Source organism: Lathamus discolor, chromosome 14 (genome assembly GCF_037157495.1).
Source record: "Lathamus discolor isolate bLatDis1 chromosome 14, bLatDis1.hap1, whole genome shotgun sequence".
Lineage (NCBI taxonomy): Eukaryota > Metazoa > Chordata > Aves > Psittaciformes > Psittacidae > Lathamus > Lathamus discolor.
This window is the reverse complement of record NC_088897.1, coordinates 11,172,042-11,187,790: the sequence shown is the minus strand read 5'-3', so window position 1 is coordinate 11,187,790 and position 15,749 is coordinate 11,172,042. Positions and strand designations below refer to the sequence as shown.

Below are 15,749 nucleotides of genomic sequence, written 5' to 3'. Positions count from 1 at the left end.
CCAGCCAAAGACATTTTGGGCTGCTGCACTATCACTGTGTGTCTGAGGTGGTTTTGAGTGATGATGTCTGTGTGCTCTTGAGTTGCAAGAGAATAAAACATCCTCTTCCCCTCCTCAGTAACACCCGGGTGATGTGCAGTGCTCAGTGACTGGCACATCGCTGCCTGTGTGGGATCACTGTACTCTGCTCCAAATGATCCCAGCGCCTGGTATGTACCCAACAGCCCCAAATAGAGAGCGTTCAGCAAAATGCACTTAATATCAGATATGTGCTCTCTCAGGGGAATAGACTCTTTAAATAGTTCTTTACTAGCTCTTACTATAAGAGCATAATCTTGCAGAGCCTCTTTTTACCTCCAAAATTGACTCCATTTCAGCAGTGGAAGAAGCCTGCTATGTGGGTATGGTTTGAATTTATAAAGCCTTTTGGGATCCTTCAGGAGGAAAACTGTTCTGCAAATGACTGATAAATCGTGGCTATTGCTGCAGTTACATTTTATTATTGGGCTTTTTTTAATTTATGGCAGTGCAACAACTTATACAGCAAACAACCATTCTGATATGCCTTGGGAAGAGAATAATAATTGTGAGGGGTGTGGGGAGGGTTGGGAATGAGGCTGTTTGCTGAACACCAGGCGCTTACTGAGGTCTTTGATAGCATCAAAGACATCTTCCTCTCTTTTTTAATGATAGTATTTGACACCTTTGTTTTCTCTCCCTGTGCCAATTGCTTTCTGGGCAGGAAACAGGGTTAGCAGGAGTTTGCAGCAGTTTTATCTGACTTCAGGTCTTGCTTGTGTACTCTGGGTGTTGCTGCATGACATAGAGGATGCAGGTACCCAACAGGGTGGATGTGGTGTTCCACCTGCTTCTGTCTGTTGGAATGAAAACCCAGTTTTAATGTTTGTAGTTGCAGAAGGAGATTTCATTTCACCAAACCTCACTTTTGACCTATGTTAAACAGATAGTGTGAGCACACCGCATTGCTGAGACCCAGCACAGGGTCCCAACAATTGCTTTCCAAAGGTGTTTCATGCTTTGCAGTGTCAGGGCTGTTTAAAGTGGAGTTCCATGCACAGTCAGGACTCAGCTACACCTCTGTGCCCAACACAGGGGAGCTGCCTCTTTGGTGATCAAGGCTCCAAGGGAAGGAGAAATCAGATGTGTGGTTAGAGCAGGCAATGTGCTGAGCAGTCAGCTCCGGTCCATGCAGATAAATGGCACTACAGCAGGAGCACTGCTGCTGAGAGTATTTACCTTCACCCACCATAAAAAGCACAAACCAACCTATTGCTTCTGCATCGAAACAGTGTCTTGTGTGCAGGGACTGCCCCGTGAGTCCTTTCCCAGGAGCAGTCACTGGCTGTGGGCACAAAGAGGGCTGATGGTGTTCAAATGCTGAAGCAGTAGAGGAAGGGGGGAACAGAGCCACGCACTAATTCACTATTGGGTTACCCCTCCATGGGGTCTGTCACCCAGGGTGGGTGCAGGACACCTGCAGAGCACCCTTGAGTCACACCAGTGGGACCTGCACCAGCATCACTGGAAAAGAACACAGGGAGAAAGAGGGGAGATGGTTTTCTGCCACCAGTCTCCAAATCCAGCCCCACAAATCCAACCCAGCGCTGTGTGAGGAGGCAGGAGCCTGCTCAGGGAGTTTCCCCCCCCACTCTTCCTCTACAGGGTAATTACTCCCAGCAAACTCCATAGACTTTAATTAAAATGACTGCAACACGAGAGCAAGTCACTTACAACTGTACATACCCAGAGCTCTAAAAGCTTCAGTCACTGATAAGCATCTCACTTAGATGGATCGTAATTGCTCCCAACATCGGGTGATCATTGCAGTTGTTTTGCCACTAATTCCGTGCCATAGCAGGAACGCCGGGATTGCAGGACACAGGGAATTGCATAATTTTTTTTTTTTATATATATTTTTTTTTTTTTGCTGGTTTTCTTTCTGGCCAATTTAAAATTTGTCAAAGTCGGTCTTCTTCTGGATCACTGCCCTTTGATATTTCGCGCACTCCATTTGCCACAAACAAGCCGCAGGGCCGCAGTTCATGCTGACTCCAGCAGAAGCAGAGAAAGCTCCATTTATCTTACACTGCCTGCTGAATTCTTACTCATTAGCTGGGGGTTCACTGCCTCTCTTTAACCCCTGAGTGGCTGTCATCCCTCCCTGGAGCTGCTGAAGAGCAGGGGAGAGGGAGATGCTCTACATCTTGCGGAGCAGTGGGGAGATGGGGGCGACAGTGGTCTCATTGCAGGCATCTGGAGATGCCGGGGCTGGACTTGCGCTTGAGGAGTGTGAGAGCAGGGAAGGCTGGCAGATATTGAATAATTTGACATAAATCTGTTCATTATCAATTCTCCAGCGCGGTCGCTGCGATGTTTTATTAGCCCCGTGTTTTATTAAAGTGTCACTCAGGAACTGTGCTATTACAAACCAGCAAACAGTGAGGAGCAGAGGGCAAGGGAAAGAAGGAGAGCCCTGGTCCTGCCCACGAGCACGGCTCCATGTGCAGGTCCATGTGCAAGGGGAGCAGTGATTGCCTAGAAATAGCCTCGAAAGGGTTCAGGCTGTGGTTAGGAATACAGAGATTCCATGTTATTTATTTATTACAATTAGAGTGAAAACGTGTGGGAGCAGAATGAAAGTCAGCTTTGTCATGGGGATTCTGGGCATGGCGTGTGCACAGCAGAATGCGTGCCAAGAATGGGGGGAATAGGAAGGAAAGGAATGGTGAAACGGCTCTGGTTAGAGCAGGGTTGGAGTTTACATTTCTATATTCCTCCTATTGGGTATTTATCTCATAGTAAAGGGAAGCGACTGTTCATCACTTGATACATGTTGTAATAGGGGGAATATCCTCTGGCTGATCCTGTGATCTGACTACCACAGGGCAAGGACTTTGCTGGTGACCTGGGGCTAGCCTCGTTTCTTGAGTGCCTGAGCTCTTCCATCCCATCCTGCCTCCTTCCAGGCTTCAGCATGGAAAGTTAAATTGCGTCTCTCAAGCCCAGTAGTTCTGGGTTTGGGGGTGTTGGTTTGTTCCGTGTTGTAATTAATCAAAATGCTGGTTGTCCTCTTGAGCAACAAGCAAGAAGGATGCTGCTGCTGCGATTCCATCGCTCACCACGTCTTGGACCAGTGCGGGCGGCGCGGTTGTAACTTTGTCTTTTCATAGATGCTGATTCCCAGTAACTGCTTCTGTATGCAAGTGCTGCTGCATTTAAATTGTTGTTAATTCCCCATCATGAGTGTAGGAGAGCAAGTGCTGCTTTCTGTCAGCTCCCTCCTGTCACTGGCACCTTGGATTCCTCCGTAATAGGGATGTTTTGGAGTTGCATCCCTGCCCCTTTGCTGTGATCCAGTGTGAGGTCTCAGGAGCACGGAGGTGGAAAGGACCAGGGCAGAACATCCCACGGTGCAGTCGTACAAGGATATTTCAAGCTCATGTCATGGGCACGTGTGACCTTCGCTGCTGTTTCCTATTGCACCTTTATAACATAAATCCTGCTGAATATTTAGTGAAGCAATTACAAGCAGCCTCATTTAAAGAAACAAGCAGCAATCCGGAGCTGCTGCGCTGTGCAGGGACGGGAGGGGCTCTCGGTGACCTTCCTCCTCCCCTTGCAGCAGCCCCAGGGCTGGGGTGGCCGATGTGTCCCTGGGCAGCCCCCACTCTGATGCCTTTCTTGCTGCCTTGGCTGAATTTTTGCCTGGCAAGAGCTTTGTTAAAGGCAGAGGAGGGGGAGAAGGTGAAATTCAGGGTTGGGTTACAGTTGCAGGTGTTGCCCATCCCTGGCAGTGTTCAGGGCCAGGCTGGACACAGGGGCTTGGAGCAAGCTGCTCTAGGGGAAGGTGTCCCTGAACCCAGAACAATGAGCTTTAAGGTCCCTTCCAGCCCAAACCATTCCCTGATTCTAAGTCGGGAAAGACACAGCTATTGATGTTGAATCCATCTCCTCAGATCAGTTGGGTCAGAGGCCTCGATGCTGGGTTTTGCACAGGTCTTTGAGTGAATGTTTAAGGAAAAGGCAAGAAAATGGAGAGGTAAATGGAGGCTGCGAGCTGAAGGCAAGGGAGGAAATCCCACATTTTACCATCTTGGGAACCCCAAACCATCACATTGACTCTGGAGCCTCCTGGCTCTCGGCAGGCAGAGGGAACCTAGAGCAGCGTTTCTGGAAGTCATTTTGTCTGACCTCTTAAACTGGTTGTATTTAAGAAAACCATTTTGCTACTAAATGTTATGGGAGCTGTGATTCTTGGTCCTGCCCGGCCATTCCCATCTGCAGGAGCCTTATCCCAGCACCCAGTGCCCTGCACTGCAGCAGGCTCGGTGCCGGCCCCACACTGCTGGCGGCTCCCTCTGCCCCACGCACATACAGAGGATGCTCAGAGCCCTTTCTGTTTAATGGGGCACAAATCAAACCAGTTCAGATGTTGCTTTCCCTGCTGGGATGCTTCCCCTTAACTTTTGGAGAGGAGAGTGAATGGATATTCAGCATCGGAGAGGGATCGCTGGGATTTATTGCCGCAGCTCTTGCATTTGGCTGCGTTGGGGAGGGCAGCTCCTCTGAAACCTTCCCACCATCACAGGCTGTAAAGTGTGTGTGCAGGTCCCTGTGCCCTGCCTGCAGCTCATCCCTGCACTAGGAGGAGTTTGTAACCCCCAAAGCCAGGGATGGGGAGACGGACATAGGCCAGAGAGGGGATGATGGGGGAGATGGGCAGGCAGGGGCTGCCAGCTTCCAGGAAGCATTTGGGAACATTTTAGGTTAAATACTCCTTATGTGTGGTTTGAAAGTGGGTTTTGTTGGTTTAACTGGGTCTGTTTGTGCAAGGCCCTGGCCACTGCTTTTGCGCTCAGAATTGACTCTGACCCGTTGGTACCCTGGTGTTAGTGCTTCCCAGGGCATTTCTGTAACTTGTTTAAGGCAGTTTTGCTACTGGTCAGGAAAGAAAAAGGTAAAGACACTGCAGAATGGAGAGGTTTTGGTGCCGTCGCCGCTGTCGGGAGGCTTTAGAGGTGTTGAGAGCAGAATAAAGACGTTTACGTGGCCTCTTCCACTCCTGCCAGAGCAGGGATCATACCAGCACCATGTAACAGATCCCAGCGCCCTCGGAGCCCGCAGAGCAAACTGCAACCCAAGACAGATGTGACATTTTATGGCACTTAAAGCGCTGCCTTAGACAGCGCCTTGTGCCGCTGCCAGGCTGGGAAGGTCACCCCTGTTCTGCCTTCCTCTGAATTGCCACCGTGTCCTAGCCGGGTGCCAAAGCCCTCCGCGTGCTGTGCGCGTCGCAGGGTGCCCCTTGCAGAGAGCTGCTGCTGTTGTTTCCCTATTGATTAGCAGCCAATCCATTCCCGGAGCTCGGTAATGTTGCTATGATTTAAACTTTAACAGTTTCATTAACTGTCAGGTACCTTTAGAGCAGAAGCATCCCATATTTTAGCTCCCTCCCCGTGCCAGGTGAGATTTGTGGAAGGAGACTTCCTTTTACCACCAAATAACTAAAGAAAGCCCCAGCTTCCTGACAGACCCCGAGGCCCCGAGATCCGACTGGGGAAGAAAGAAACCCATTCCAAGGTATTTAATTGTACAGGGGGCTTACGGGATTGATCGGGAGCTTAGCTTTGTACAATAGTCCAGTGAATAAGAAATGCTCCTGACAAACGATCGATGATGGGATAATCACTCTTTATCCCCCCTCCTCATTGTTACCTCCTTGCTTGCAGGAGAACAGGGTTCAGAAGTCAAAAATCTTTATAGACGCTGCTTTTAAATTAAGCAGAAAATAGACATTGACGTATTTGTTAATCTCACCTCAATCATCCCCGGGCCCGGGTGCTTTGCCTGCGCGCGCCAGCGGATGGGCCGAGGTGCACCCATTTCAACCAGGGAGCGGAGGAGCCGTGAGTGAAACAGGGATAGGCACGGAGCATTCTGTATTGTGAGGGTTGTAAGAGCAGCTGCTCTGAATTCAGACCTTCCTCGCAATGCAAAGGGTGGGCGGCACCGGTATTGGGAGGCACATAAAAGCGTGCCCTACAAAGAATCGGGTCTGGCCGGTGGCTCGGGAACGTGCGTGTGTGTTCAAACCCCTGTGGCTTGGAAGAGGAGCTCTGGAAGGAAATGGCTTGATGCAAGCGGTGCAAAGTAGAAAGGAGCAGGGCCTGCACTGGGCTGAGCCCAAGCCCTGTGTCAGGACCTGCTTGTGCTCAGGAGCAGTGTGAGCGCGCTTGCTGAGACAGGGATGCTGATGGAACCAGCGTGCCCGAGAACCCGGAGCTGTGCAGGTGGCTTTCCACTGTCCCTGTTGCCTGCTAAATGAACTGCGCGTTGGGACATTACTCGTTCTTAGGAGGAAGCCCAGTAAATGTCACTTAAACGATGGCTCAGCCCACTGGCATTGAAATGGAAGAGTTTCCATGGTGAGCTCTCCTTTGAAGCTCTTGCCTGAATACTGGTGGCAGGAAAGCCAGGCTGGAACCCTCGCACGTGGCTCAAGACTCTGCTCGGCCTTGCTGGGAGCTGATGGTTGGTGTTTGTCGCGGCCAGATGCAGTCTGGGCTTCATCCCTATGGAGGAAGCTCCCGTTCTGTGGGCTCTGCAGAGCGGGTGGCCTTTCCCCCGCGCAGCAGCCCCTGTGCTCCCTCTGCTTTGCCCTCATTGTCTCTCACATGTGGCTGTGCCTGGTTGCAGGTACCCCTGAGCTGAGCCCCACGGACCGGAAAGAGCTGGAGACGAAGCTGAAGGAGCGGGAGGAATTCCTGATTCCCATCTACCACCAGGTAGCCATGCAGTTTGCTGACCTGCACGACACGCCCGGCCGGATGCAGGAGAAGGGGGTCATAACGGTGAGTGCCCCGGCGCGGTCCCTGGGGGTCTGATGCAGGAGGAACGCGGAGTAACCAACCCATCACCAAGCACATCAACACTTCACCAACCCCAGGGCCTCTTCCCAGAGGAGCAAACCCTCTGCGCCCACCAGCTGTGTCCTGGTCCCAGCACAGCAGCGTGTTGTGCACCTCCACCTGATCCGTGGCCATTTGAATCCCGTTTTCTGGGCCTGAATGGGACGATGGGTGCAGTCTTAAAGCTCAGACATGGAAGTGTTTGTATTTCTCTTGCGGAAGCCTTTTTTGCCAGCGGGAATAAGGGCTGTGTACTTCTCCATGCAAGTGTCATCCCTCACTCCTGTCTCCTTCTCCACTTACGTCTTGGGCAGGATATTCTAGACTGGAAAACCTCCCGAACCTTCTTCTACTGGAGATTAAGACGGCTGCTTCTGGAAGATGTGGTAAAAAAGAAGATCCACGACGCCAATCCCGAGCTGACCGATGGGCAGATCCAGGCCATGCTGAGGCGCTGGTTTGTGGAAGTTGAAGGCACGGTGAAGGTAAGGGGGAAAGCTCTCACCAAGGGGTTGGTTCTCCCAGGTGGAGTTTGGGTTCGATGCCTGTGTTTTAATTGCCATGTCCACAAGCACTTGAGGTGGGCCAGGAACTTGGGGATGGCGGGGTCCGATCTCAGGGGCCTGGTGCTCCTTCACCACTGCCACATCTCCCTCAGCCCAGGGGAGCCCCCTGTTCTCCCCGGGTCATGCAGTGCTGTTAACACCGTGTGGAGCCGTCAGAGGCCGGGACACGGATCCGGGCTCCCCTCGGCGCCATCCTCGGCCTCATCCCAGCGCTGGGGCCGGGAGTCCTTTAATGGTGCTCAGCCGGGGAAGCCGCAATCTCTGTCGCTGCTCTCGGGTTGTTTTTGCCCGAGTTCCCCAGGCGGAGCTCGTGTTTGATTCGATTTGGTTTGATTCTATTTTTAAAGTCACAAACACTGAGGGGCTCCAAAGGGGGGTGTCTCTGGGGGGCAGCGGCTTTCCAAGGTAGTGTCTGAGCGTCTTTAGAAGCGGGCATCTCGTTAGCTAATACATTACACCAATCAAGGAGAGTTATCTTAAGCCACAATTAATCTGCTCCCTGGCATATGTTGATAGGAAAGCATCATGCTGTTTCTTAATTAAAAGCAAACGGATTAAAAATGATTAATAAGAGTATTAAATATTCTCCTAAACGAAAAGCTTTGGGATTCTTGGGTAAATCGAGCTTTGCACAGGTCTGCAACTGTGAAGGCAGCTTCATGGGCCTCGCTTTGTATGCAGGGAGCGTTTCTGGCCTGTCTGGGGGCAGAGGCAAGGAGCAAAACCTGGAGTTGAAATGAGTAATAAGGGAAAACAATGAAATAAGCAAAATCCTGCGGTTGAGGTGACATCACCGCGGTCAGACCATCACAGACATGATGCTAAAGGCTTCTTATTAGTGCTAGGTAGGGCTGGGGCTGGAGCGGGGTCTGCTTGGGGCTGCTCATGGCAGTGCCAGCTCTAACCCGCGGGGTAGCACCATCTCCATCATCATTCGGAGGAACACGGCTTTGGAGCAGCCCAGGGAAGGGGAAAACAATTCCTTGGCCTTTGGAACAGGTAATTCAGTGGATAATGAGGGGTGAGCAGTGAGGATGGGCGAGTGCTGCCTTTGTGCTCCTCTCTGGGGTTTAAGGACAGGGAAGTGGGCTTTGGCGTGGGCCACAGCTCAGCAGGGTGGGAAGGATGCTTCCAGGGCCCTTGCAAAGACGCTGCACCCCCTCCAGCGCAAGGCTCCACTTTTGGGTGCAAACACCCATTGGATTCCCCTGCCTCCTGCTCCACAAGCAGCCCCAAATCACTCTGCTCCCAGTCAGGCCACAGGCACAGCCGTGAGCATCCCAAGTGTCCAGGGTTCCCTGTTGGTGCTGCTGGGGTCTGCCCTGTGCTGTGCCAGGAGGGTGCCTGCTCACCCCACGGTGCATTGCACCGAGCTCATTGTCATTCTGACTTTGACTTGGTTAGTGATAACAGAGAAGGATAGTGCACCTTTAAATGAGGAGCTTTGTGTTTAATTACCCAAATAAAATGACATAAATATGAATGAGTGCTAATGGTGGTACTTGCTTTTCCGGAAACCATTAACAAAACGATTCTTAAATGATTTGTAAAGAAAATGAGAGGAGCAGAGAGGAGCGAGCAGGCTATTAGGAGTCTAACACACTCCTGAGTTATTATGTAGTCAACTACCAGGCAAGTTCCAGGTGAAATGATCTTGCAGAGGAGAAAAGGGGGGATGGCACCAAGGGTTTTTGGGATGTGGAGATCCAGAATGTTCCCCCTTGGGTGCCACTGTGGGTTGGGAAGGGTGCATTGGGAGCGCAGCGCAGGACACGGGGTGACGCCTGTGGGTCGTTCACAGGGCTACTTGTGGGACAGCAACAAGGACCTGGTGGAGTGGCTGGAGAAGCAGCTGACGGAGGAGGAGGGAACTCGCTCCGTGGTGGGAGAGAACATCAAGTACATCTCAAGGGATTACATCCTCAAACAGATTCGGAGGTGAGGCGCCCGCACGCAGCCCGGCTCACAGAGCTCGGCCTCTGCCAGGGCTGCGGCTCCTGCCCCTGCCGGGACACTGCACCTGCCTTGAGCGGGATCACAAACCTGCAGAGACGTGACCAGAGGGATCGGACCCTCTGGGGCCATCCCTGCCCTCTCCTGGGGCAGAGCCATGGCACAGACCCTCCATTAGAGACAGGTAATGGAAAGCTGTCTTAGCAGGCCTTATATATACATACACACACACACATATATATACACACACATATACATACGCACATATACATACACCTGTATGTACATACACATATATCCACATACACACATATACATATATCCGCATACACATTTGCACAGACATATATACACACATACATATTTACACACATATACACGTACACACACGTATATACACACATACGCATACATATGCACATATATACATACACATATGTACACACACATACATACACATCCATACACACATCTATACATACCTATATACACATATGTACATACATACACATACACACGCACACACATATATTTATATATGCATACCTATATACACATACATAGACATACACACATATATGTGTGTTCTCTCCTAAAGCCAAGAGATCAGCTCTGAGCTGCGCTGCCCACACGTGGCTGGAATACCCGCACCCTTCCTTACCTTCCTTTTTATTAGCCCCTGGCCTCTCGCACTGGTTTCCTCTCTGCTCAGTGTCTTAAAGCCCAGCTCCCTTTGAGTGCTGTTTCCAGCTACACCACATAACCGGCAGAGCATCATCTGCTCCTCCTTGCAGGAGTTTCTCTCCACTGGAGCCAGTTTGACCCTCACAAGACAAACGAGGCTGAATTCAAACCGATCTGGGTTTGGTCATTTTTATTTCTTAAACTGGAGGCCTCTTTTAAAGAGCTCCAAGAGCTCCGGGGAGAGCTCTGGACCGTGCTGTGATGCTCCGGTGGGTTCAGGCCCCATGGCTGGTGACGCAGGGCATCTCTCCCCATCATTTCCACCAGTTTCTCTGCAGATGGGGCTCTGCGATGGCGGCCTGGGGTGTGGGTGCTCCCAGCTCTCTGGGTGCAAGTGCCGGGGCTGCCCTCACTTAACTCTCGCCTCTTTCCAGCCTGGTCCAGGCCAATCCGGAGGTTGCCATGGATTCCATAGTGCACATGACCCAGCATATATCACCCACGCAGCGAGCCGAGATCGTGCGGATCCTTTCCACAATGGACTCCCCTTCGTCAACGTAAGAGCATCGATCTCCCACACTGCCCCTGCCCGGTACAGTGGAGGAAAAAAGCAGCAGCTCGGAATTGCCCTTTGTCTGCTTGACTGCGCCCACTGCACCGTGACCGGGAGGCTCAGGGAGCGCTGCCACAGGACATTTGTATTGTTTCCAATCAGACTGACCAGAGGAAGTGTGTTCCTCGGCCAGAGACCCGAGGGAGGTGATGTATAAACACAAGCGCCTGCGGAACCCAGGCCCCGCTGTCTTAACTGTACCTTATTTATTTAACGAAGCGTGACCGGACCGACGCTGCTCGGCGCCGCAGCCAGGCAATGAAGGGTGCCGCGGCACCGTGAGGCCTGCGCGCCGCAGAGCAGGGGGTGCACACCGACACCCCCCCCCCCCGGCTCTCCTCACCCTGCAGCGGCACCTCCCCGCTGACAAGTGCCAACGTGACCCTGAGAGCGCATCGCCGCGCCTGGGCTCTGCCTCTGGGAGCCCAGAGCCCTCCTGCCTGTGTCCTGAGGGGGAGCAGAGCTCGGGGTCAAGGTCTGGGAGGAGCGGAGGGGAAAGAGTGTTTCAGGGCTGTCCCTGTGGCCTGAGAGGCCGTGGGGAGGGCTCTGGGACCGCCAGTGTGAGGGCAGGATTCTGGAGGGCAATTCCCTGCTTGCTTTGCCTCTGTGCAGGCCAGCAAACTGCGTGAACAGCCCTTCTAGGAGGAGGTAAGAGGGGAGACCAAAACGCGGCTGCTCGAACACCTCTGCTCTTCCTGCCCTGCTTACTCAGAGGGGGTTACAGACACGAGCATCCCGTTGTGTGAGTGCTAATCCCTCTTGTAGGAGTGGGAAACTGCAGCAGGACACAGGGGAGAGGAAAGGCCAGAGCCACGGACAGCAGCAGGGTTAGAAACGCACAAGGAGATCTTGGTCGGATGCATCTGAGCAGTTTTTTCTCCATCACTGCCTGCACGTGGAAGATGGGAATGGAAATGATTTCTGGTAATCCCAATGAGCACTCTTGGAGCAGGTCAGGAATGTGTGTGGCAGGTCAGCACCCATCCCCACCGGCTGACCCCGCCCAGGCCCCAGCTTATTGCTGCACTTTTGTATTTCTGTGGGCCTCCTGCCATTAGTAAAAGCTCAGAAAAGGTGGAATTCGGGTTGGAAGCACAGTCAGTCCCTAGTACACAGCACCGTAATGGATCTGGTCTAACTAGCACTGGGGAGCTTACACCAGTGATGGTCTTAAAGGTAGTTCACATTTTACAATTCCTCTTTTAATATAAATAGGAAGGGATGTTTTAACGGGAGAATTAACTAATGATGGTGCCAGTGCCTCACACCTGTACTGTTTCCTTCCGAAGTGTACCGCAGCCAGTGCCGCAGCTCATCCCACATCCTGGGTAACCACTCTCCTCCCAAGGGACCAGCAGCCAGTCTACTCAAGGACTTGCTTTGTCTTAATAGCTAAGAACCCCAATTTGATGTAAAAGACCTTTCCCCCCCCTCCCAAAAAACCCCCAAAGCTGCTTTTCCTTATGCCAGCGTGGGCTGCAGCGGGACGCACAGGACAGGCAGGAGTGTCGAGTGCTCGGGGGGCACCCCAAGGTACAGGCACTGGGTGAGGCTCCACTTCAGCCAGGGGTAAAACCAGCCCCTGGGTGCCATCAGTGCTGGTCTGAGGTCGGGCTGCAGCACTGTTCCCTGGCAGCCAGGGGTGGGGGAGCTGCCCTTGGGCCGCGTGGTTCTGCTGGTGCTGAAGTCTTTCACTTACCTCAACTTCTTTTAATAAAAGAATGAATTACAGCTCTGCTGCCTGCAGTCTCGATGTGTCCCCCAGCCCGGGTCACTCCCAGCCCGCAGCCACGATCCCGGCGTGGCCTTAGCGGCTCCTGTTCCTCCTCCAGGGATTCTTTGTCATCTTTAACACTGCAGCGACTGGAACAGCGCGCAAGCACCCAGTGATTGTCCCTAAAGGGGGGGGGGTGGTGGCCTTGGACCTGGCCCACAGGAGCCCCTGGAAAGGAGGCACCAGGATGGAGGGTGGTAACACCAACGCCTAGTGGTTAAAGGCATTCCTGTGATGTTAAATGGGGGCACATTTCCCAGCACAACTCCAGCAGTTGTTTTTCAACCCAGAATCTTGACAGTTAAAACTGGGGGGGGAGGCCCCAAACTCCAGAAACCCATTTAAAACTCTTTAGCCTAAAATATCTACGTATTAAACCCCCCCGAAAAGCAGCTCCAAAACTGTGAGCTCTCCAAAGCCCAAGATCAAAGTGCCATCATCTTTTAATGCAAACCTTTTGTTGCCGCAACAGTCTTAAGAGGGATGAGAGACATCAAAAATACAAACGGAGGCAAACTGTGGCTCTGGTGCTGGGTTTTGTTTTAGTCTCTTCTCTCAATGTGGGCCATGAAATAGGTCAGCTCCATTACTGATCAGCCTTCCCACAAATATTTAAACCAAATTGAATTGCACACCCAATACCCATCACAATTACAGCCGGCACAATAACTAAATTAGCAATTCAACAAAATAATTGGAAATGCGATTCTCTCTATTCCCCAGCCTCCCCCGGGGCTCCGGCCGATCTATGGGGGGAAAACTCGGCTTTACTAATTCCGCAGCTAATTAGAGACACACTTGTAAATGAAGTTGTTTGTCTGAAAGTTGAAATTCTTTGCTGTTGGAAGGTGGGGGGGGAGGATTAACACAGCCCCTCCGTCCCTCCCATCGCACGCAGCATTCCCCCATCCACTGCGTAGCTGCTGTGCAACGTTTGGCGAAGGTGTAATGCCCGTTTGGGTAGGTACTAATTAGCAGCTGTATCATGAATTAACAGCCTGTGGGGTGGAGGGGGGTGCGTGAGGCATCTCCCTGGCAGCATTAGGAAAACTGGATGGGGATCATCCTGGTTACCTGTGCCTCCATGGAGGGCAGAGCTGTGTCATCCCACTGCTGGGCACCGGCACGTCACCTCTGGAGCCTCTCTGATGCGCTGCTGCCCAGGGATTACACAGGCTGCACCTCCTCCTGCAGCACACTCCAATGGAGGCGAGGGACCGCTCTGACAGCAGGAATAAAGCCCTGCTCTTAACAGCACCATCAGCAGATGAAACGGGACTCTGAGCAGGCGCTGCCAGTCCGGGTTCTCCCCATGCAGCCCCTACCCAGGTGGTGACAGGGGACAGCAGGAGAAAAGGCTGGTTAAGCACTGATAAGTGAATTCAAAAGCATGCTTAGTAGGGCTTTGACTCTTATCTCCTCAAACAATGCGAACGAGAAGTTATCAGATGTAAAGTGTTCGTATTACCCTTTAACACTACAGCCAGCTCCCACTCACAAATAGGAAAAAAGGGTAAAAAAAGGAATGCCCTGGTGCTAGGAGTGTAAAGGACACAGGAGTCAAACAGGGGTGGCACAGCACCGGCAGCACCCCAACAACCTGCCAGCACAGCAAACCACGAGTAGGGCAGCGCCATGGTGTTCTCTGTTAAACACCCTAAACACCTGCACTGACAGTGCAAGCAGCGTGAACCCATTCCTCCACCACCAACTCTGGAAGCAGCTAATTTACTCCCCTTGATGCCTTCCAGAATGGTGGTTATTAAACCATGAGATTTTAATGATGTTGGAAGACCACACAGCTCTGTTGCTGCTGAGAAATCAGTGCAGGTACAGTTTCAACGGGTGGGGACACCGGTGTCTGCTGGGGAGCTGGAACTGATGGAGGGTAGACAGAGAGGACAAAACCATTGCCAGGATGTGCCATGGATGATGGTTACACCAAGAGGAGGCCACTGACAGGCATCAGCCTAAACGAAACCAACTGGCTCACTAATGAACATGGGATTACTCACCATATCCCAGCACCAGTGGCTTAAAGATCAGCCATTCCCTGCAGCCATGGAGCCTCCAGGCCCTTCTCCCCACAGCTCCCTGCATGTTGCTTTACCTGTGACTCTGGCACCTTCACAGAGGGACGAGCAGTGCTGCTGGGCTCTCTGCTGTGCACAAGGTCATCAGCAACAGAAAGGGAGCAGAGAGGAGCCAACGGTGACATTTAGTGTGTTTCCACCTGGCAAATCCTGACCAGGGAGCTGCGGGGGGGGAGAACAGGAGAAATCAATGCACTTCCCTGCGAGCTGCAGCTCCTGCTCCGCTGCGAGCGAGCACGAAGATTTATTCATCCATGATCCGCATGTTTTCCACACAAAGTCAATACTCACCTTGGCACGCACTTATTTTCTAAAGCCAAGAAAAATGCTCCATTCTGCACAGGGCTGGAGCCTGCCCCATGCCGCTGCTGCTCCCTGCATCGATCCAGACAGGTGAGGACCAGCACCAGGGAGGAACAGGGAAGAGGAAAGCTCTGACGGCTTCTGGAGCCAGCAGCTCCCTAAAGACCAGGCAGAAAGGCAGCAGAGCTCCTGGGAGCAGCAGCTGGAGGAGCTGGGTTTAGCAGCATTACCACACTTTCTATGCCCTGCTTTAAAATAGCATGCCACAAAAGAAACCCCCTTCCCAAAGGAATAGTTCTGTGAGCAGCCCCTCACATGGAGCTGCAGGATCTGCTTTGGGCAGGGTGGTGGAACCTGGCCAGACCCATGCCCACACCCAGGTGTACCTGTTCTGCTGTTAAACAGCATTCAAACCCCTGTGATTTCACACAGCAACTTGTTCTGGGCAAGCCTCTGCAGCTGAGCTGGGTCTCTCTTGCTGTGGAGGGCTCTTTACACCCCATACATCACTGGAGGTGTTAGGAAGCCATTTACTGGAAGCAGGTGACTCCAAGACTTCAATCTGTAACGATGAGGTGCAAAAATGAATAATTAGTATCAGGTCTGCAGACAGCTCTGGGGACAGAGAAAGCCTTTGGGGGAAAGGAAGGATAAACCTGTGCTGCAGCACAGCCCTTTTCAAGCAGAGACAGGAACAGAGAAGCAATCCCCACATGGAGACACAAAGTGGGAGCATCTCCTGTGCACAGGGTCTCACCTGAAGCAGAGGTCATGGCTTGGGCTTCCTTCCTTGTGATCTAACCTGTTATGTACTTAAAACCAGAATGCATGTTG

General features: G+C 52.2%; 2 protein-coding genes across 7 annotated transcripts in view; one reads left to right on the top strand and one right to left on the bottom strand.

Annotated features, from left to right (window-relative positions):
- Positions 1–12,476, top strand: part of ACACA (acetyl-CoA carboxylase alpha) — a 116,162-nt gene extending 103,686 nt beyond the window's left edge. For all 6 annotated transcript variants that reach the window (XM_065694274.1, XM_065694275.1, XM_065694276.1 and 3 more), the window contains 4 exons: positions 6,718–6,872; positions 7,244–7,414; positions 9,297–9,433; positions 10,567–12,476. In XM_065694274.1, the coding sequence (XP_065550346.1) occupies positions 6,718–6,872; positions 7,244–7,414; positions 9,297–9,433; positions 10,567–10,693 (590 nt within the window). In that variant the 3' untranslated portion in view covers positions 10,694–12,476. The remainder of the gene's footprint in view (positions 1–6,717; positions 6,873–7,243; positions 7,415–9,296; positions 9,434–10,566) is intronic.
- Positions 10,300–15,749, bottom strand: part of AATF (apoptosis antagonizing transcription factor) — a 53,931-nt gene continuing 48,481 nt past the window's right edge. Inside the window, exon 12 of the mRNA XM_065694281.1 lies at positions 10,300–15,477. Within this exon, the coding sequence (XP_065550353.1) occupies positions 15,408–15,477 (70 nt within the window). The 3' untranslated portion in view covers positions 10,300–15,407. The remainder of the gene's footprint in view (positions 15,478–15,749) is intronic.